The sequence below is a fragment of the Somniosus microcephalus genome, chromosome 2, assembly GCF_052327205.1.
Source record: "Somniosus microcephalus isolate GS21.2 chromosome 2, FLI_Smic_1.0, whole genome shotgun sequence".
Classification (NCBI taxonomy): domain Eukaryota; kingdom Metazoa; phylum Chordata; class Chondrichthyes; order Squaliformes; family Somniosidae; genus Somniosus; species Somniosus microcephalus.
The window spans coordinates 255,754,112-255,776,436 of record NC_140988.1 but is presented as its reverse complement, the minus strand read 5'-3'; the positions used below and the strand labels follow the sequence as shown (position 1 = coordinate 255,776,436).

Below are 22,325 nucleotides of genomic sequence, written 5' to 3'. Positions count from 1 at the left end.
TTTTTAAAATGTACAATAACCATGAGTGGAACATTCTTCGTGAAACTTGCCTAACAACTGGTTAAAAGAATACTTAGTCTGGAATCAATGAATCGTAAGGAATATCCACCTTTTGATTTACAGATGTGGAATACACCAAGGATGTATGTTACGGTCAAAACAATAAATACCAAATGACAAAGTACTTGCAGCTACTGTGAGAGGTGCATGAATACACTATATAAACTACAAGGAAACTTGAAACTGCATGAAAAATGATTAAAATGGCATTTTGGTTCAAGTTTCAGATGACCTTGGACTGTCTGGATTCTGCAGCCGCACACGTACTTTAAAAGAAATGGGACAGAACTGTATTTCATACATTGTAGTTCAGGCTGGACTGTTGGTGTTTGTACTACAGTACAGTCTAAACAGCAAATGTAACATTACACTTAACAGAAGCAATCCTTCAAAGTCTGGCTTCAAAAAAATACTGTAATTCAAAAAGCACAACTCAAGAACCCAAACAGATGCTGAGTTCAACATCATGTCTTTCATTGGTATAAACTTTCACGACTGTTTGAAACTGCTCTGCTAAACACAGCCTCACTTCTGTCATCAACTGAGAAAACATACAGACATTTCCTCCAAAGACATTATTTTTTTTGGTGATTTATTGCAAGGAACTTACTTTGACTGTTTGCAACTGCCCGATCTGCTCCGAAACCAAGCAGCCTATCTGACACTAAACATGGAGTGTGGAAGCAGCAGGTTCTGCATGTAGTTCAACATGAGAACAAAACACTTGTTCAGATTGTTTTTTTTTAAATAGCAACTGAGCATGTGTCTAGGATGGTAGGTTCTTTATTTTTCATACACCTGGTTATTAAAATCTGGGGGTATTATTTATAATTATATGGTGAAATTATCTATCAAAATTGTGTGTGTCAAAGAAAGTGTCAACGAATTAAATTATTGAATGGACTGATCTGCCTGGAAGAGGTGCAGGAACTTTCAGTGCAATGAACTCATTTTTGCCATTTGACATTTGGAATAAAAAGCCTACGTCAATTACCATAAATCTGCTGTTTCTTTACAAAATAATACGTAAGCATGATCCGCAAATTTGTTTTCTTTTGAAATAGCACTTAGGAAAAGCCCAATGTTTTCAAATTCCATGGTTTTCACTTGGCAGAAATTCTTTTGGCACAACCAGCAAGCAACACGCCACACTGGAGCAATTTAGAAAGTTCCAGTGTTTCTTACCAGAGAACTCGTACATAAAATACCTGAAACAATTCAAACTGAAGAGATCTAAAAGAGTAATTCCTAAAACGTCACCCAATTCAATTGTGCCATTTTAAGTACCTACCTTCTGCATTGGTGATGGGAGTAGCATCACATTTGCTCTCACACTGTTGCATTGAGGGTGGTCGAAGGGTTTCAGGACACTCACTAGATGGCTGACCAGTATATGAGAGACACTGGACTGTCCTCATCTGCTGGCCAAGACCACACTGTGCAGAACACTGCAATAAATAAGGAACAAAAATGCATGTTGAATGCCTAACATTCGTACACAGCAAATAGATAATGAAAACATGCTCAACTTAAAATATATTTTGATTTTAATCCTGCAAAGGTCATCTAGGGCTAAGCTCTCCTCTGTTTGATTACTTAATTGAAAAAGTAGCAAGGTTGGAATTCAGTTGGCTACAAGGATGTGCTTCAGATGAATTTATGGTGTCAGTCATTTGAATAATGTTGGTGTGCTCCACATCCTCTGCCTGGAAGAGGTGCAGGAAATATCAGGACAAAGCCTCAGAGGCCTGCCCCAGCATAGCATGACACTTGGCCTGCTGTAGTCTCACACTCGGACTGCTGTAGCGTGGCCCTCGGCCTGCCCCGACATAGCATGACCCTCAAACTGTCCCGACATAGCGTGACCCTCGGACTGTCCTGACATAGCGTGACCCTCGGCCTGTCCCGACATAGCGTGGCCCTCGGACTGTCCCGACATAGCGTGGCCCTCGGCCTGTCCCGACATAGCGTGGCCCTCGGCCTGTCCCGACATAGCGTGGCCCTCGACCTGTCCCGACATAGAGTGACCCTCGGCCTGTCCCGACATAGCGTGGCCCTCGGCCTGTCCCGACATAGTGTGACCCTCGACCTGTCCCGACATAGCGTGACCCTCGGACTGTCCTGACATAGTGTGGCCCTCGGCCTGTCCCGACATAGCGTGGCCCTCGGCCTGTCCCGACATAGCGTGGCCCTCGACCTGTCCTGACATAGCGTGACCCTCGACCTGTCCTGACATGGCGTGACCCTCGACCTGACCCGACATAGCGTGGCCCTCGACCTGTCCCGACAGCGTGGCCCTCGGCCTGTCCCGACATAGCGTGACCCTCGACCTGACCCGACATAGCGTGACCCTCGACCTGACCCGACATAGCGTGACCCTCGACCTGACCCGACATAGCGTGACCCTCGACCTGTCCCGACATAGTGTGGCCCTCGACCTGTCCCGACATAGTGTGGCCCTCGGCCTGTCACGACATAGAGTGACACTCGACCTGTCCCGACATAGTGTGGCCCTCGGCCTGTCCCGACATAATGTGGCCCTCGACCTGTCCCGACATAATGTGACCCTCGACCTGTCCCGACATAGCGTGGCCCTCGGCCTGTCCCGACATAGCGTGGCCCTCGGCCTGTCCCGACATAGCGTGACCCTCGGACTGTCCTGACATAGAGTGACCCTCGGCCTGTCCCGACATAGCGTGGCCCTCGGCCTGTCCCGACATAGCGTGACCCTCGGACTGTCCTGACATAGTGTGGCCCTCGGCCTGTCCCGACATAGCGTGGCCCTCGGCCTGTCCCGACATAGCGTGGCCCTCGGCCTGTCCCGACATAGCGTGGCCCTCGACCTGTCCCGACATAGTGTGGCCCTCGACCTGTCCCGACATAGTGTGGCCCTCGACCTGTCCCGACATAGTGTGGCCCTCGACCTGTCCCGACATAGTGTGACCCTCGGCCTGTCCCGACATAGCGTGGCCCTCGACCTGTATCGACATAGTGTGGACCTCGGCCTGTCCCGACATAGCGTGACCCTCGGCCTGTCCTGACATAGCGCGGCCCTCGACCTGTCCCGACATAGCGTGACCCTCGGCCTGTCCCGACATAGAGTGACCCTCGACCTGTCCCGACATAGTGTGACCCTCGGCCTGTCCCGACATAGTGTGGCCCTCGGCTTATCCCGACATAGCGTGGCCCTCGACCTGTCCCGACATAGTGACCCTCGACCTGTCCCGACATAGTGTGACCCTCGACCTGTCCCGACATAGTGTGACCCTCGGCCTGTCCCGACATAACATGGCCCTCGGCCTGTCCCGACATAGTGTGACCCTCGGCCTATCCCGACATAGCATGACCCTCGGCCTGTCCCGACATAGTGTGGCCCTCGGCCTGTCCTGACATAGTGTGGCCCTCGGCTTATCCCGACATAGCGTGACCCTCGACCTGCCCCGACATAGTGTGACCCTTGGCCTGTCCCGACATAGAGTGACCCTCGGCCTGTCCCGACATAGCGTGACCCTCGGCCTGTCCCGACATAGCGTGGCCCTCGGCCTGTCCTGACATAGAGTGACCCTCGACCTGTCCCAACATAGAGTGACCCTCGACCTGTCCTGGCATGGTGTGGCCCTCGACCTGTCCCGACAGCGTGACCCTCGGCCTGTCCCGACATAGTGTGGCCCTCGGCCTGTCCCGACATAGAGTGACCCTCGAACTGTCCCGACATAGCGTGACCCTCGACCTGTCCTGACATGGCGTGACCCTCGACCTGACCCGACATAGCGTGGCCCTCGACCTGTCCCGACAGCGTGGCCCTCGGCCTGACCCGACATAGCGTGACCCTCGACCTGACCCGACATAGCATGACCCTCGACCTGACCCGACATAGCGTGACCCTCGACCTGACCCGACATAGCGTGACCCTCGACCTGTCCTGACATAGTGTGGCCCTCGACCTGTCCCGACATAGTGTGGCCCTCGGCCTGTCACGACATAGAGTGACCCTCGACCTGTCCCGACATAGTGTGGCCCTCGGCCTGTCCTGACATAATGTGGCCCTCGACCTGTCCCGACATAATGTGACCCTCGACCTGTCCCGACATAGAGTGACCCTCGACCTGTCCCGATATAATGTGGCCCTCGACCTGACCCGACATAGCGTGACCCTCGGCCTATCCCGACATAGAGTGACCCTCGGCCTGTCCCGACATAGTGTGGCCCTTGACCTGTCCCGACATAGCGTGACCCTCGACCTGACCCGACATAGTGTGGCCCTTGGCCTGTCCCGACATAGCGTGGCCCTCGACCTGTCCCGACATAGCCTGGCCCTCGACCTGTCCCGACATAGTGTGGCCCTCGACCTGACCCGACATAGCATGACCCTCGGCCTGTCTCGACATAGAGTGACCCTTGACCTGTCCCGGCATAGAGTGACCCTCGACCTGTCCCGATATAGCGTGACCCTCGGCCTGTTCCGACATAGTGTGGCCCTCGACCTGTCCCGACATAGTGTGACCCTCGGCCTGTCCCGACATAGTGTGACCCTCGGCCTGTCCCGACATAGCATGGCCCTCGACCTGTCCCGACATAGCGTGACCCTCGGCCTGTTCCGACACAGCATGGTCCTCGACCTGGCCCGACATAGAGTGACCCTCGACCTGTCCCGACATAGAGTGACCCTCGACCTGTCCCGACATAGAGTGACCCTCGACCTGTCCCGACATAGCTTGGCCCTCGACCTGTCCCAACATAGCGTGACCCTCGGCCTGTCCCGACATAACATGGCCCTCGACCTGCCCCGACATAGCGTGACCCTTGGACTGTCCGGACATAGCGTGACCCTCGGCCTGTCCTGACATAGCATGACCCTCGGCCTGTCCCGACATAGCTTGACCCTCGGCCTGTCTCGACATAGAGTGACCCTCGACCTGTCGCGGCATAGAGTGACCCTCGACCTGTCCCGACATAGCGTGGCCCTCGGCCTGTCCCGATATAGCGTGACCCTCGGCCTGTTCCGACACAGCATGGCCCTCGGCCTGTCCCGACATAACATGGCCCTCGGCCTGTCCCGACATAGCTTGGCCCTCGACCTGTCCCGACATAGCTTGGCCCTCGACCTGTCCCGACATAGCGTGACCCTCGGCCTGTCCCGACATAACATGGCCCTCGGCCTGTCCCGACATAACATGGCCCTCGGCCTGTCCCGACATAGCGTGACCCTCGACCTGTCCCGACATAGTGTGGCCCTCGACCTGTCCCGACATAGCGTGACCCTTGACCTGTCCCGACATAGCGTGGCCCTCGGCCTGTCCCGACATAGCGTGGCCCTCGACCTGTCCCGACATAGTGTGGCCCTCGACCTGTCCCGACATAGCATGGCCCTTGGCCTGCCCGGCTTAGTGTGGCCTGCGGCCTTCGTGCTTCCTTTAAAAGTATTTTTTTCAAAATTAAAAATTCTAAAAGGCACTTTAGTGGACAATCGATGGACCTGCGACAGATTCATGGGGTTTGGCTCCTTAAAATTTAAAAAGCCCCATTGGCTACTCATAACAATGCTTGACGTCAGGGATGAACAGATGTCCCTTGTGTTCAATGAGGCTCTGGCAGACAGAAAATATGTTGGATGATGTATTTCCATAATTTGTCCATAAATTTGTATACAGGGTACTACTAAAATATACATCCAACGACACACTGGAGAGACTCCTCTTACTACTGCAAACTTACAAGAGAAAAAATTAGTGTGGTGTGTACCAAACTCATTTGTATTTGGTTGTAGCACTTTTTGACCCAGGAATTCAGTTTACTTTTTGATTCCTTAAAACATAATGAAAGGCAATCTGGTGCCAACATAAGTTGCACTTTGAATGTGGGCTCTGAGGATACAGACTCCTTGGTGTTGGTTTTAGGATCATGGTCAGACTTTTTCAGTACTGATGTCTTGTTTCTCAGTTTGGCTTTCAGAGCCTGATATAGAATAGCCATATTGAAATGTACTGTGCAGGATTGTAGCTTGGGACTGGCTGAGATCAATTAAGTGTAATGAACAAAATCAAAAGATAGAGATTTTAAAATTTGTTTTTAGAGTGTGGGCAATACTGGCAAGGCAGCATTTACTGCCCATTGCCAGTTGCCCTGAGGGCATTATGAACCAACCACATAGGCTGCAATTTCCCCTACCTGGGCGGGGTGAAGGCGGGAGATGGCAGTAGGTTCCTGTGGCGATCCCCGCCAAAAATAAGATCTTACCATTAAGGGCCTTGTTAGGCCTGCCCTGCGCGTTTCCCGTTCCAATTAATCGGAGTGGGTCTAGTGATGTCACCGGATGGCACGCTTTTTGCCGGTATATTTAAAAGGGCCATGACCCCATTTGCTGACAGTTGGATTTTCTTTTGTGAAGCTTGTGTCAGTGAGTGGAGGTCTGTACCATGATGTCTGAAAGGCAGAGATCTGCGCCTCGTTTCAATGTTGAGTCCCTCCAGCATCTTGTTGTGGGAATGAGGGCACGTAGGGAGGTTCTCTTCCCTGCGAATGACAGGAAGAGGCCTCCCCAACAGACTAAATCAGCTTGGCTTAATATAGCCAAAGAGATAACAGTGAATTCAGTAGTGTATCGCACCTGGGTACAGTGCAGGAAAAGGTTTAATGATCTTCTAAGATCTACACTTACCTTGATGATGCTGTGCCTGTCATCACATCCCCACCACTGTGCATTGCCAACCATACTCCTGCACAAAGTTATTCTGCCCAAGATCCCGGAGACCTTCATCCATCTGTATCTCTCTATTTGAATTATAAGGTTCCCATCTCAATCTCCACCCCTCACACTCAGCATCATCGTTATGCAATGAAAGCAAGTAACAGCACAAAAGGAGGCAATTTGGTATCGCCAAGCCACTCCATCAAAGTCTCCCTATGAAGCTGTATGCCATTCCATAAATGATGGTCATTCCATCAGTCTCTTTAAACCTTCTCTTCTTTGCCTCCTTGAAGGAAAGGATTGCCCACAATACGAGGGAGAGGGAGAGAATGGGAGGAGGCTCTCAGTCCATCTTTCATTTGTCAAGCGCGGAGGAGGCAGCACTCGATATTGCTGGTGTGGAGGAGGTTCTGGAAGTGGGGGATGGAGAGAGGGGCTCAATCGAAGAAGCTGGTGACAGAATTATTATCCATACAGTTGCATGCCTTTCATCAGTCACTCATATGGGATGTTATGTGATCAGAAAATTAATGGTGATGAAGTGATGTGTCTGCACTTAAGATGTCATATATTTAAATCATGTCTTTACACTCCAACAGGTCCATCAGGAGCCCACCCACCCCCCCACCCCCCAGCAAGAGGAACACAACTCCGCAGAGGAGCCTCCTGCCTCTGAGGGCACAGCATCACCTCACAGAACGCAAACCAGCACCAGTGCAGATATGCACACCTCAGTGGGGCTGTTGCAAGATAGAGTAGTGTTGTCACCTGATGTCTCACAGATCACAAGTGAGCAAGAGCAGATGGTGGAGACAGTAACAGCAGTGGAGAATCCTCACCGGAGGGCACAGGAGTCTCCGAGCTCTGCTCAGCTGCATGCAGACGCTGGGCCTCAGAGGCCAATCCTGGAGCTGCAGGAACAAGTGAAGGAGGCTCAGATTGGTTTTGCGACTGCACTGCAGAGAATGGAAGAGTCCATCTCCAACATGAGCAGCACCATGGCACAGTCACTGGCAACTATAGCTTCCTGAATGGATGGGATGGCCACCTACATGGAGGAATCACAGCACCAGTGTAATGACAACATGGTTTCTCTTCTAAAGAGATGGTCATCTATGGAGGTTAGATGGTCATCCATGGAGGATAGATGGTCATCTATGGAGCATAGATGGTCATCTATGGAGGATAGATGGTCATCTATGGAGGATAGATGGTCATCTATGGAGGATAGATGGTCATCCATGGAGGATAGATGGTCATCTATGGAGGTTAGATGGTCATCTATGGAGGATAGATGGTCAGCTATGGAGGATAGATAGTCATCCATGGAGGATAGATGCTCATCTATGGAGGTTAGATGGTCATCCATGGAGGATAGATGGTCATCTATGGAGGTTAGATGGTCATCTATGGAGGATAGATGGTCATCTATGGAGGTTAGATGGTCATCCATGGAGGATAGATGCTCATCTATGGAGGTTAGATGGTCATCCATGGAGGATAGATGGGCATCTATGGAGGATAGATGGTCATCTATGGAGGTTAGATGGTCATCTATGGAGGATAGATGGGCATCTATGGAGGTTAGATGGTCATCTATGGAGGATAGATGGTCATCTATGGAGGTTAGATGGTCATCTATGGAGGTTAGATGGTCATCTATGAAGGATAGATGGTCATCTATGAAGGAGAGAAACCAGAGGCTCATAGACAGCCTTTCTAGGAGGCATGTCAGTATAGACGTGGGCCCTAATATCTGCACTGAAGTGCAGCAAGGTGCTCTCCAGCTTCTTGCTAGCAGGGAAGTGTGGGTGTCCCATGAGAGGGATGATGGTGGGAGGGGACATGTAAGTGGGGGCTCCACTCCAAGCGCTCCAACTTCCACCCCCTTGCCAGCCCCTCAGTCAGAGCCGCAGATGCCTCCCCGAAGAGTGTTGGCTGAGTCTGCCCCTGCACAGTTGCAGGAGGAGCAGACTTTGGCGGGGCTCTCACAGGCCCCAAAACCCAGAAGACGACTGCCAAAGGCATCTAAGCAGTTGCAGCAGGGAGGTGAGGAGGCTGTCTCTACCTCTGCTGAAGCCACAGGGGTAGCACCACATAGAAGCACCCTGAAAAGAAAGATCCCACACAAATAGTCACAAAGGTTTTCACTCAGGTGTGTTTACCAGTATCATTATGATGGTTGTAAAATTATGGAGCTATGTAATTAAATCATTTATTCCTCTCACTTTGCAGTCGCAGCCAGATATGTGGGATAGAATGGAGGTTGCAGAGTGTATGGTCAGGGCTGAGTGGACATGCAGCAATGGTGCTGATGATGAAAAGAAGGAAGTAGTCATTGATTGAATGGTTTATGATGCTGGTTGGGATGATGCCAACATGTGGACGCCTGTGCCAGGCAAATGTGTGACATCCACAAAGTTACTGGAACCTGGCATTTATGAGGGCATCCCTGGCATTACGACCAGCAACGTTCTCACACACTGGTCTTAATGGCTGTGTCGTCTCCTCCAGGCCTTCTTCATCGGCATTGCCAACCTTCTTCTGGGCTGCAGGTCTTCCTCCAGCAATGCACAAAGGTTGGTGACCACCTGGCGCAATAGCCTGAGTCTCCTTCAGCACTGTTGCTCCATCATGTTTAGGTAGCTCATCCTCTGCCTATAGACCCTGTGCCGGGGGTAATGCCTCCGGCGCGGTGCATCCCTGCACTGATGCCCTCCGCCCTGTGCAGCATGAGGTGGTTGAGGAGAAGGTTGGCGCTCTTGTTGTTGCTGCTGCTGGTGAGGCTGGTTCTGCTGCTCCTGCGGCTATTCCTCATCAGACTCGGAGGACCAAGATGAGAGAGCATGAATCGTGCCCATTTTGATTGTTGATATGCCAGATCCAGTTGAGTTGACAGAAGCAATCTGTCACTGGTCAGAAATGTTCTTCAAAGAAGGTTACAGTGAATACAGAGTTCACTGCAAACAATTCCAAAGTGTATGAAAGAAAAAAAAGAAAGACTTGCATTTATATAGCGTCTTTCCCGACCACCGGATGTCTCAAAGCGCTTTACAGCCAATGAAGTACTTCTTGAAGTGTAGTCACTGTTGTAATTTGGGAAACGCGGCAGCCAATTTGCGTACAGTAAGCTCCCACAAACAGCAATGTGATAATGATCAAATAATCTGTTTTTGTTATTGTTGGTTGAGGGATAAATATTGGCCAGGACACTGGGGATAACTGTCCTGCTCTTCTTCGAAATAGTGCCATGGGATCTTTTACGTCCACCTGAAAGCGCAGACAGGGCCTCAGTTTAACATCTCATCCGAAAGATGTGCAGCACGCCCTCAGTACTGTACTGGAGTATCAGCCGAGATTTATGTGCTCAAGTCCCTGGAGTGGGACTTTGAACCCACAACCTTTAAGCTTAGAGGTAAGTGTGCTACCCACTGAGCCACAGCTGACACAGCTGAAATGAAGCTGAAAAGACTCTTCCGAACACTTAAGTCTACAGCTTCTGACACTGGAAAGTGAACAGCTGTAAAATGGTAGCTTTTATACCACTTTTGCAGCTGTCACCTAGTGAAAGCAATGGAGAGTCATTGAGAACCCAACTCCACTTACCTGGCGTGTTCCCCAAGGGACAGCAAACTCGTCAAAAAGTTGGTAAAATTGTAAGTGCCTACTTTTAATCCTCTTAAATAGCTTTAAACTACCTGTTAAGTATCTAAATTACCTGGCCCGCCACTTGGTGTCGGGTCTGCGATACACAGGCAGACCCGACAGTTGAGAAACTTACACGGAGGTGGGTTCAGAGTGTTAATCGCGGTTAATCAGGGCCATTTTGACAGTGGGCCCGCCTCCAAACCCACACTCACAGGGCTGGGAAGATTCTGGCCATAATGTGGGACTGGAAACATATGTGGACCAGACTGGATAGGGGCAGCAGGTTCCCTTCCCTGAAGGACATTAGTGAATCAGTTGAGTTTTACAACAATTTAGCAGCTTTCATGGTGCCTACAAATGACCAGATTTATTTAATTTAATTTTGCAACTTGCCATGCTGGAAGTTGAACTAAATGACCTCTAGGTTGCTAGCCTAAAACTATAACCATTAAGCTGTCATAACCACTTATTAGTATCACTGGAAACGGATGCAAAGGATTGGGCCAAATCCACAGTCTTAATTCCTGGAATTTGTTCTGCAGGATGGCATCCCACTTTATGTGATGGTTCTTCAAGCTCCTGCAGTAATGGGATATGCATTTTATGTGGCCATGTTATGCATCAGCAGTTTCTAATAGGCACAAGTCCACAGTACAAAACTGCCCATAAGAGATACAAATGGCCACCAAATAAAACTATTTCACTTAGAAAGTGGATAGAATGGCTGGTGTGAGAAGTAGAAAAATTCACAACAGTGCGGTGGGGAAAGCTTTTCTTAGGTTGGGGTTAAGGCACATATTTGAGCCAGAGGAGAGGAGGTCTAATCTCCTTCTGATCCTTTCTATACATAATTGAGAATGAAATGTTAAGAACTGGTGTGCAAAATAAAAAGTCCTTCATTATTGAAGACTTACATCGCTCACATTGATGAGTGCAAAAATTCACTTCACTGCTCCTCCCCCCACCCCAAAAAAAAAAATTGGCATTGGTACATTTTTTTTGTGGTTGGGGGAGGGTGGGAGAGGTGGGTGAGTGGGTGGGGAGAGTTAAAGCACATTGATGTGGCAAAGTATCGGGAGCTTCGATCTGCAGCTGGTCATCTACCAAGATTTTAAAAAGGCCATAATGAAATGAAGTGAAGGAGAAAACATTAACCATAAGAACACCATCTCCTTTGTGGAAAGTACTTCTTGTGGCAGAAATAAATATGCAAATGCATTCTGTTTTGGAACTAATGTCAGCACGCCTGGAGTTATAAGCATTCCGCACAGGTCCTCATCTCATTAATAGAAGCGTCTTGTGCTTCTGCTGTGCCACCAAAAGATAAACCGATTTGGCCAACAGTCTTATTTAGCACCTGTGCAAAAATATTGAAACAGATTTACTGCTTGTGGGTAAAAATGAATTCAATAAAGAATACAAACTTTGCACAGAGACTAGTGAGAATGTGGAACTTGCTGCCACATGGAGTGGTGAAGCAGATAGCACTGCTGCATTTAAGAGGAGGCTTGATGCAGACATGAGGGAGAAGGGAATAGAGGATTATGGGAGTAAGTTTGGGAAGAGGTCATTAGAGTGGGAGGAGGCTCGTGTGGAGTATAAACACTGGCATAGACCATTTGTGCCGAATGGCCTGTTCCTGTGCTGTAGATTCTATGTAATCCTATGTAAACAGCGAAAGGCAATTATCTCTATGCCCGAAAACTGCTTTACATTCAAACTCCTGGAGATAGCTTTAAATAAATGTTTCAATAAATGAATCCCAATTTGTAATTGATACTGATCTGCAACAATTTTAGTTCCAGGGAATGAGTAAAGAAAAACTACAAATGAATAATATGATAAAAAATGTATACAACCTGAAGAATGTGATGGACAATTCAGACCCATTTATGCAGTTTCCTTGTATGAAGTGCAGCTCATGTTAGTTTGTACACCTAGAACCAACAGGCATATATGTGTAAAAATGTAGAATAGTACAAATTTGAAATAGTGCCAACTTACCAGGCCCCACTCTCCTGTGACCCAACGAGGGGGTGGGCAGCGCCCAAGGCTACAGCGGATCCGGACTGGGGGCTTGTTTTCATTTGAGCAATGAGAGGGTGGGAAAGTCTTGCTTAGGTCGCTGCTCTTACACAAAACAATTCGATGCTTAAATCCTGGGCCACATTTTGGAGTACACTGCAGAAGAAGGAGGAATTAGTCTTAGTCTTTCAGTAGTCATAGGACTATTAGGCTTTTCCAAATTGCAATGTTTACACTCTAGAATGAAATGACATCAGCAGACTGTGCAGAGTGATATAGCCTGAGAGCAAATTAATATAGCTTTTAAAGAATTTGGAAAAAAAATCATTTTTGTTCATAAATATTTGACATAAATATTTGTACAATGGCGGTAGTCTCATGTGTAGTGAGATACCAACACTGAAAATGCTTTCAATATTCACAAACTAACTGCTACACTATGTGACCAAATTTGGTGTTGCAATCATTGCTGTGATCTACTTGCTGAAATAAATGTTGTTGATGTAACAAATGAGGGAAAAACGCTCTTCCGTTGGCACTGCTTGGTTTGGTATTGAACTAGAGAGATCAAGAAAGTCCTAAGTTTGATTCCTGGTCTTATCTGAGTTACCTGATTTCAACTAGGATGGCACTAGGGTGAGTACAATTGGTCTCAGTGCTCCTTAGCTAAAGAGAAAATCGACTGGGGTACTGCTCTGATCACTATCCAGTGAGTGCGTGTGTGTGCATGTCAGCTGATGACACGATAGAGCTCAGCTTTGCTGCTCCATGGTCAAATAGTTGCTGTCATTCACAATCTAGTCACACAAAGAATGGCCACTTGGGCAAGGTACCAAAGAGTAGGGAGTTCCTGTAGAACAGTAGCCCAGCATTAGTCAATGTCTTCAGGTCAATAGAAGCAAAAAAACAGAACACAACTTACATCTACCCCACAACCTCCACTACACTTAACAAAACATCACAAAGGGAATAAGACCATACCACACAAGGGCTGTGGGATGCTCCCGACCTCCCGCCATATTCTCAGCATAAAATCAGTGCAAACCCCAGAGAAACAGCGTGGTCAGGTGTTTATACCTTTTCTCTGGGGTTTCACTGATCTTCTGCCGAAGTTATGACAGGAGAACAGGGAACCCCTACGGGAATTCTACCCCAATGGCTAGAAAATCGGGAGTTCCATGAATCAAGTGCTTTATTCTCTGACCAGTGCTCCCATTGAATGAGACTCCATGTCAAGAGCAGAGTCTTTCAAAATTGGACTCTAAACCATAACCCCAGGCTGCAGGCCAGTGCCCTGCTACATCCTGAACAATATCCAAACATAATGGGACCTAAAGGAAACTGACCACATAAACTGACACAACTCAGCCCACTCAACTCTGTGACATATGTCTGTGAGTCAGTATTTAGAAAAAGCGAGCTGGCATTTATATAGCGCTTTTCACGACCTCAGGACTTCCCAAAGGTATTTAGAAGTGTAGTTACTGTTGTATTGTAGGGAAATATCTTAAAAATAATTTAAATATAAGGCAGGCCTCCATGTTAATTTGTTTTCTCCAATTAAAAAAAACCACATACTTTAACCATCAGCGATTGGATAAACAAAACACAGCACAGATCCCAGAATTGTACAACATTTTTTACAGCTCAGAAATCCATCTGAATGTACTTATGACTGCACTGCTCAGATTTACTTGAAGAGGCCATAAACATGGCTGCCTGGAAGGCATGTCAAATCACACCCGTTTAGGAACAGTCATTTAAGTTTAGAAATATAACATCTCTTGAAAAATGCACGCTGCTCGGTAGAGCTGAAAATTTGTGATCCCAATTCTGCCACCGCACCGATAGTGGAATGGGACCTCTTCTGAAAAGCCTGACCTGTGGGCGGACACCTGCATCAGTACCAGCACAGTTGGGGCACCCGATAGGTGGGAGGACAGGAAATTGCATTGTTGGCCAGCCGCGGAAGCCCTGGGCCGATAGGTCAGCCTTTGTGGTCAGGTGATGTAAGGAATCCGGCCTCTTCCGCTTTGGTGGGCCCCATTTCCGCCGCATTCATGTGAGTATATAGTATATCGGGAACATCATTCCTACCTTTTTTTAGATCTCCTGGAATGGGGAAAATTAAAGAAATGCCTCCCCCCTCATCCATCTGAGGAAACCCCTGGCACAGGGGAAATGGGGCAGAGACCCAGCATCACCCCAATTTCTGTTCACACTAGCCCACCCACCCTCCCCCCATCTTCCCCAATAATGCCAGCAGTAGACCAGGAGCCCTGAGGAAATTCAGTGCCTGTCTGTTGAAACGGGCTTCTGATCTCTGTCTCACTACTAAACATTTCCTGAAGGGAGTGGACAATTCACATTGCTCCACTAGCGCTGCCCTGCTGAAGTGGAGATTGAGGCAATTGTTTGGACCCAAGTGAAGAGTTTTACTCTACAACCAGTATCCCTCGTCTCGAGAAACACACAAAAAGAGAATTCCGTCTTTTGTAGTGCCAGTGAAGCAATGCTCAGAAAATATATTATGCTTGCTCAAAATCAATTTTTGGAAATATTTGGCAAGTGCAAAAGAAAGCACACGAGTAAGAGTTGCATCACAAAAATCTGTAAATGCCATTACAAGTCTGCAAGACATGAAAATAGGCCCCTAAATGTTTTGATAACTGATGCAGAATATCAGATGACAGTAAGTTTTTAGCCATAGAAAGTTCACTCATAAATCGTCCTTTTCACTAAGCACCCTGCAGAGAATGTTCAGGGTCTAAAATAAGCACATGTGAGACTCACTACTCAGCAAAAATACCAAAATGGTATTTCTTGTTTCTCTTTTTCTTAAGCTAGCAGGAGTTTCTACTTGTAATTAATATAAACGTAGTAACATCACAACATCTTTGAACAGAGTAAGTATAAATACAAAAGTAAAGAAGCACTCTGGTGTCTGTACCTCTGACCAATCCAGTGCAACCCACTGTGGTGGGCAGGACTGGTTGTTACATGGCTCTTTCTCAATAGGCCTGTGTGTTAGACAGTGGCTGTCATCTAGGGTTTCTTCCTCAGAGGGTCCAATTTTCCTAATGCACAATACAGTTCGTATACGCATTCCGCCATCGCATGTTTTGCTGCATTCAGACCAATCTCCAATAAACCATCTGAAAGTCAGAGAAGATAAGCTTAGAATCATAGAATCATACAGCACAGAAGGAGGCCATTCAGCCCATCAGACCTATGCGGGCTCTTTGAAAGAACTTTCCAATTAGTCCCACTCCCCTGCTCTTTCCTTAGAGCTCTGCAATTTTTTTCTTTTTAAGTACATATCCCATTCCCTTTTGAAAGTTACCATTGAATCTGGTAAGAAATGTTAAAATTGCTCTCTTATTCTAACCACACAATTAAAATCTGGAAACATTCATATAAAAATTCAATATAAACATTGTTTGAAGAGTCAGCATAAATGTGTTGGCTAGAGAGTGCCTTTTTTGATGGCAGAAAGAGCTAACACCAATTCACCTCGTCAGGGATCGTGGCAACAGTTGTGCAATAAATTTACCGGACTCCAAAAGGTTGCCAAGCAGAGTATCATCGTACTTTAGCAAATTTTACAATGTTGCCTCACATTGCATGCTCCCAGAATTTCACTGTTGGCTTCATACAGCCTCACAGAGGGGAAAATGGCCAGCATTTCTGGCAACTCAGCCAGCACTTCCTCCCACCCCAGCATATTGAATCCATATTTGAATCCATTATTAAGGAAGTGGTAACAGGGCACTTACAAAATCATAACATGATTAGGCAGAGTCAACATGGTTTTATGAAAGGGAAATCATGTTCGACAAATTTATTAGCGTTTTTGAGGATGTAACTAGCAGAATAGATAAAGGGGAACTTGTAGATGTAATATATTTGGGATTTTCAAAAAGCATTCGATAAGGTGGCACATAAAAGGTTATGCAAGATAAAGGGCTCAAGGGGTTGGGGTACTATATTAGCATGAATAGAGGATTGGTTAACGGACAGGAAACAGAGTAGGGAAAACGGGTCATTTTCAGGTTGGCAGGCTGTGACTAGTGGGGTGCCGCAAGGATCAGTGCTTGGGCCTCAGCTATTTACAATCTATATTAATGACTTAGATGAAGGGACCGAGTGTAATGTACCCAAGTTTGCTGATGATACAAAGCTAGGTGGGACAGTAAGCTGTGAGGAGGACACAAAGGGCTCGATTTTGTCAACGGGGAGCTTTTGGAGGCGGGACTTCCACTTTTTGGGTTGTAGTCTCGCCTCCATCGACTTGTGGCCAGCCCACGCTATTTTCCCTTGATTGACCCAGTGGGCTCAGCAGGCCAATTAAGGGACACCTGGTGACATCAGCGATTGACATTTCATCTGTCAAGAGCTTTTGACAGATGAAAAATCAGTGTTTGACAGCTCTGTGAAGCTGTCAAACACTGACAATCTGTCTTCTAACTTGAGTCCTTCTACTCAGACTCAGTTAGAGATCTCTCCAGACCAGAAAGCAGAATGCTGCAGCTTTTGACAGTTCAGCGGCCATTCTGCTTTCTGTGCCGGTGAGCTGAGGGACTCCCGAGAACTGAAGGAAGGAAGCCTGCAGGAGAAAGTAAAGGTAAGTCAAACTTATTAAAACACTTTACACTTACCTCACACACTTAGCTCTGCACAGATGCACCCATCACTCACCTGCACAAAGGACATCTCGACCCCTCCAACCGCTGCAGACCGACGGTCCGCCTCGCTAACTTGGCGTGGTTCGGAGCCGTCGGACAGCCCACACTTCAGGGCTAAAAATAGGGATTAGGCAAAAAACTGCCTGTTAACTACCTGTTAACAGGCAATTAATTGGCACTAATCCCCTTCCCGCCTCGGGGAGGCGGCTCCCAGAACAGGTCGGTTACCTGCCTCCTGGGACATTGGCACGGAGGCGGGTTGGGGGCGGGATGGGTTCCTGCCCCCCGATTCTGCAATTTTCCCACCACTCCCGCCTCCAAACCCGCCTCCTCGGGGCTTGGAAAATCGAGCCCAGAGAGTCTGCAAAGGGATATAGACAGGTTAAGCGAGTGGGCAATAAGGTGACAGATAGAGTATAATGTGGGGAAATGTGAGGTTATTCACTTTGGTAGGAAGTATAGAAAAACAGAATATTTTTTAAATAGGGAGAAACTATTGAATGTTGGTGTTCAGAGAGATTTGGATGTCCTAGTACAAGAAACACAGAGTTAGCCTGCAGGTACAGCAAGCAATTAGGAAGGCAAATAGTATGTTGGCCTTTATTGCTAGATAGAGGGTTGGAGTACAAGAGTAAGGAAGTCTTGCTACAATTGTACGGGGCCTTGGCGAGACCACACCTGGAGTACTGTGCACAGTTTTGATCTCCTTATCTGAAGAAGGATATATTTACCTTAGAGGCGGTGCAACAAAGATTCACTAGATTGATTCCTGGAATGAGAGAGCTGTCCTATGAGGAGAGATTGTGTAGAATGGGCCTATACTCTCTGGAGTTTAGAAGAATGAGAGGTGATCTCATTGAAACATATTCTGAGGGGGATTGACAGGGTAGATGCTGAGAGGTTGTTTCCCCTCACTGGAGAGTCTAGAACTAGGGGTCATAGTCTCAGGATAAAGGGTTGGCCATTTAAGCCTGAGATGAGGAGGAATTTCTTCACTCAGAGGGTTGGGAATCTTTGGAATTCTCTGCCCTAGAAGGCTGTAGATGCTGAATCGTTGAGTATATTCAAGGCTGAGATAGATAGATTTTTGGACTCTCAGAGAATCAAGGGATATGGGGATCGGGTGGGAAAGTGGAGTTGAGGTCGAAGGTCAGCCATGATCCGTTGTCGGAGTGATGAGCGCTAGCAGCAAGTACAAGCTGCCGTCCACATGGTCACGCAGCAGCTTTCTGCCTTAAAGCTTCAAGTCTGCGAAAATAGGCTGACTTCTGTTGTATTACCTTCCTCTGGAATGCCCAGCCTGGTCGGGGACAGAGGAGGCCCAAACTCACCGAGAGCAGCGGCGAGAGCGGACCTGGTCAGGGACGGAGCAGAGTCAGGGGAATAAAGAGCGAAGGAGAGGGAAAAAAAAAATCGAGGAGTGACATCACAGGACAGCAGGTAGGTGATTGGTTGGTGAGTATTACAGTTTTTTTGGTCTCTAAAAGCTAGCCAAGAAACTGTAAATTGCTATAACTTTACTTTATTAAATTAGTAACTAAAACTAGATAAACCAATTAAGTAATAAAACTAAAATAACTGATTAAAAAAATTAATTAACTAATCAAATAAAGAAGGTTAGGTAGAGATGGCAGGGCGCATGGTGTGTTGTAACTGCAGCATGTGGAAGTTTGTGGAGACCAGCGAGATCCCGAGCAACCACATCTGCGGTAAGTGTCTGCAGCTCGAGGAACTTCGGCTCAGAGTTGTTGAACTGGACTATGAGGTGCAGACATTGCGGGGCATCAGGGAGGGGGGGAGTTACCTGGACACTTTGCTGCAGGAGTCAGTCACACCCCTTAAGTTAAGTAGTACTTTAGAGTTCGTCAATGGTCAGGGACAGGAGGGTGTAACTGCGAGTCAGGAAGGTATGGGGACCCAGGATGTAGTGATGGAGGAGCCTCGGCCCTTGACTTTGACCAATAGGTATGAGACACTTGCTACCTGTGGGGATGAGAACAAGGACTGCAGGGTGGATGAGCAAACTGACCACGGCCGGTGGTACAGGAGGCCATTCAAGTGGGGGGCGTGAAAAGGAATGTGGTAGTGGTAGGGGACAGTATAGTCAGAGGGATAGATACTGTTCTCTGCCGCCGCGACCGGGAGTTCTGAAGGTTGTATTGCCTGCCCGGTGCCAGGGTAAAGGATGTCTCCTCGCAGTTGGAGAAGAACTTGGAGTGGGAGGGGGAGGATCCAGTTGTCATGGTCCATGAATGAGCCAACGACATAGAAAGAACTAGGAATGAGGTTCTGCTGAGAGAGTTTGAGGAGCTAGGGTCGAAATTAAAACACAGAACCTCACAGGTAATAATCTCGGGATTGTTACCTGAGCCAAGCGCCAATTGGCACAGGAACAAACAGATTAGAAGGTTAAGTGCATGGCTCAAAGAGTGGTGTTGCACACTCGCCTCTGAATCAGAAAGTTGTGGGTTCAAGTCCCACTCCTGGGACTTGAGCACATAAATCTAGGCTGACACTTCAGTGCAGTGGTGAGGGTGTGCTGCACTGACGGAGGTGCTGTCTTTCAGATGAGACGTTAATCCGAGGCCCCGTCTGCTCTCTCAGGTGGATGTGAAAGATCCCATGGCATTATTTCGAAGAAGAGTAAGGGAGTTATCCCTGGTGTCCTGGTCAATATTTATCCCTCAATCAACATAACAAAAGCAGATTATCTGGTCATTATCACATTGCTGTTTATGGGAGCAATTTGGCTGCTGGGTTTCCCGCATTACAACAGTGACTACACTCCAAAAGTACTTCATTGGCTGTAAAGTGCTTTGAGACGTCCGGTGGTCGTGAAAGGCGCTATATAAATGCAAGTCTTTCTTTTGGTGTGGCGGTTTCAATTCATGGGGACGGGCTCCACTTATACCGGGCTGGGACCAGTGTCCTGGTGAACCGAATAACTAGGGCAGTAGACAGGGCTTTAAACTAATGAAGGGGGGGGGAGGATTCAGGAAAGGGTAAATTCAAAAGCAGCAAGAGAAATGTCAAGGCTGTAGAGCAGAGTAGTGATCTGGGTAAAGACAAGCAGAGTGGGTCAGGAAGGGACAGAAAGATTAATAAAGGTACTAAGGCATTAGTGACTAAAGTGACATCAGGGAAAAATAGAAAAAAGTTAAAGCAAAAGGTACTATATGAAGCATTCACAACAAAATAGATGAATTAATAGCGCAGATAGAAATAAATGGGATTGATTTAATAGCCATTACAGAGATGTGGTTGCAGAGTGACCAAGGTTGGGAACTAAATATTCCAGGATATTTGACTTTTAGAAGAGACAGGCAGAATGGAAAAGGAGGAGGGGTAGCCCTGATAATAAAGGAGGGAATAAAGACAGTAGAGAGAAAGGATCTTGGCTCGGAAAAACAAAATGTAGAATCAGCTTGGGTGGAGCTAAGAAACAACAAGGGGCAGAAAATACTAGTGGGAGTAGTCTATAGGCCCCCTAACAGTGGATGTAGTGTTGGGCAGTGTATAAATCAGGAAATTAGAGATGCATGTAACAAGGGTAATACAGTAATCATATAGACTGGGCAAACCACATTTTCAGAAATAGTGCAGAGGAAGAGTTCATGGAATGCATTCAAGATAGTTTTCTAGATCAGTATGTCAAGGAACCTACGAGGGAATTGGCTATTTTAGATCTAGTACTGTGCAATGAGACAGGGTTAATTAATAAGCTTATAGTAAAGGAGCCTCTGGGGAGCAGTGATCATAATATGATAGAATTTTATGTTGAATTTGAGAGTGATTTAGTTAAGTCCAAAACTAGGGTCCTAAATCTGAACAAAGCAAACTGCGTAGATATGAGAGGTGAGTTGGCAAAGGTAGGTTGGGAAACTAGATTAAAAGATATGACAGCAGAAAAGCAATGGCAAACATTTAAAGAAATAATTCATAATTCGCAACGAATATACATTCCCCTAAGGAATAAAAACACCACGGGAAAAATAGTCCAACCGTGGCTAACAAGAGAAATTAAAGATGGTATTAGATTAAAGGAAGAGGCTTATAATGTTGCCAAAAAGAGTAGCAAGCCTGAGGATTGGGGGGATTTTAGAATTCAGCAAAGGAGGACTAAAAAATTGATAAAGAAAGGGAAAATAGAATGAGAGTAAATTAGCGAGAGACATAAAAACAGACTGTAAAAGCTTCTATAGGAATGTAAAAAGGAAAAGATTAGCAAAAGTAAATGTGGGTCCCTTACAGGGTGAGACAGGAGAAATTATAATGGGGAATAAGGAAACGGCACAGATATTAAACAAATACTTTGGGCGTGAATTTCCCAGAGGAGGCGGGAGAGCAGGTTTCTGGGTTCCAGTCACGAACCTGGCTGCTGCCGCTCTGTAAACGGGATTTTCCCTTGATTGGCCTTGTTAAGCCCACCCTGCGGGCTTCCCAGCCAATTAACAGGAAGCAGGTCTGATGATGTCATTTGATGACGCGTCATCAGCCAGTTTCCTTAAAGGGACCACGTCCACATGGAGTTTGACAGTTGTTCTGTCAGTATTTGACAGCATTGAGGTGCTGCAATCACTGACAAGCACTGCACACAGGTGGATGCTTGCACCCAGGCTCTCCAATGACTCCCTCCATATGCTTATGGAGGGAGTCACAGCACGCAGGGAGGTTCTCTTCCTTGCCAAGGGCAGAAGAGACCTCCCGAGGACACCAACGCAGCCTGGTTGCACATTGCACAGGAGGGCAAAAGCAGGGATGTCGTCAGGGGTCCCTGGCTGCAGTGGCGCCAACCTTTCAATGATCTCAGTGGATCGCGAAACGTTACTGCAAAGCCACACTCAAACTCACCCTGCTGTGCAACTCAACATATCCCCATCACTCTGCCATCCCTACCCTTCTCCTGCACATCCTTACTCACACAAATTTACCTTGCACCTCCACCCAACCCTCTCTATCTACTTCATCACTTCCCCATCTCACTAGCCACACCTCACACTCACCCTCATCCTACTGCAAGCATACCAACTAACAACACACAAAGGTAGGCACTTGAGCGGTTTAGCCAATATGATTACTGTATTACCCCTGTTACATGCATCTCTAATTTCCTGATTTATACTCTGCCCAACACTACAACTACTGTTAGGGGGCCTTATTGGACAGATCAGTGTGCACCTTAAGAAGTGTCTTACTGAATTCCAGTGAATGTTGAGACA

The 22,325-nt window shown here is 47.3% G+C and overlaps 1 protein-coding gene across 2 annotated transcripts in view; it reads right to left on the bottom strand.

The window, feature by feature from the left end:
- The window catches only part of adamts6 (ADAM metallopeptidase with thrombospondin type 1 motif, 6), a 388,783-nt gene that overhangs the window by 4,610 nt on the left and 361,848 nt on the right, over positions 1 to 22,325 (bottom strand). For both annotated transcript variants that reach the window (XM_085971193.1, XM_085971201.1), the window contains 3 exons: positions 15,372 to 15,576; positions 12,401 to 12,577; positions 1,352 to 1,508 (listed from right to left, as the gene is read on the bottom strand). In XM_085971193.1, the coding sequence (XP_085827319.1) occupies positions 1,352 to 1,508; positions 12,401 to 12,577; positions 15,372 to 15,576 (539 nt within the window). The remainder of the gene's footprint in view (positions 1 to 1,351; positions 1,509 to 12,400; positions 12,578 to 15,371; positions 15,577 to 22,325) is intronic.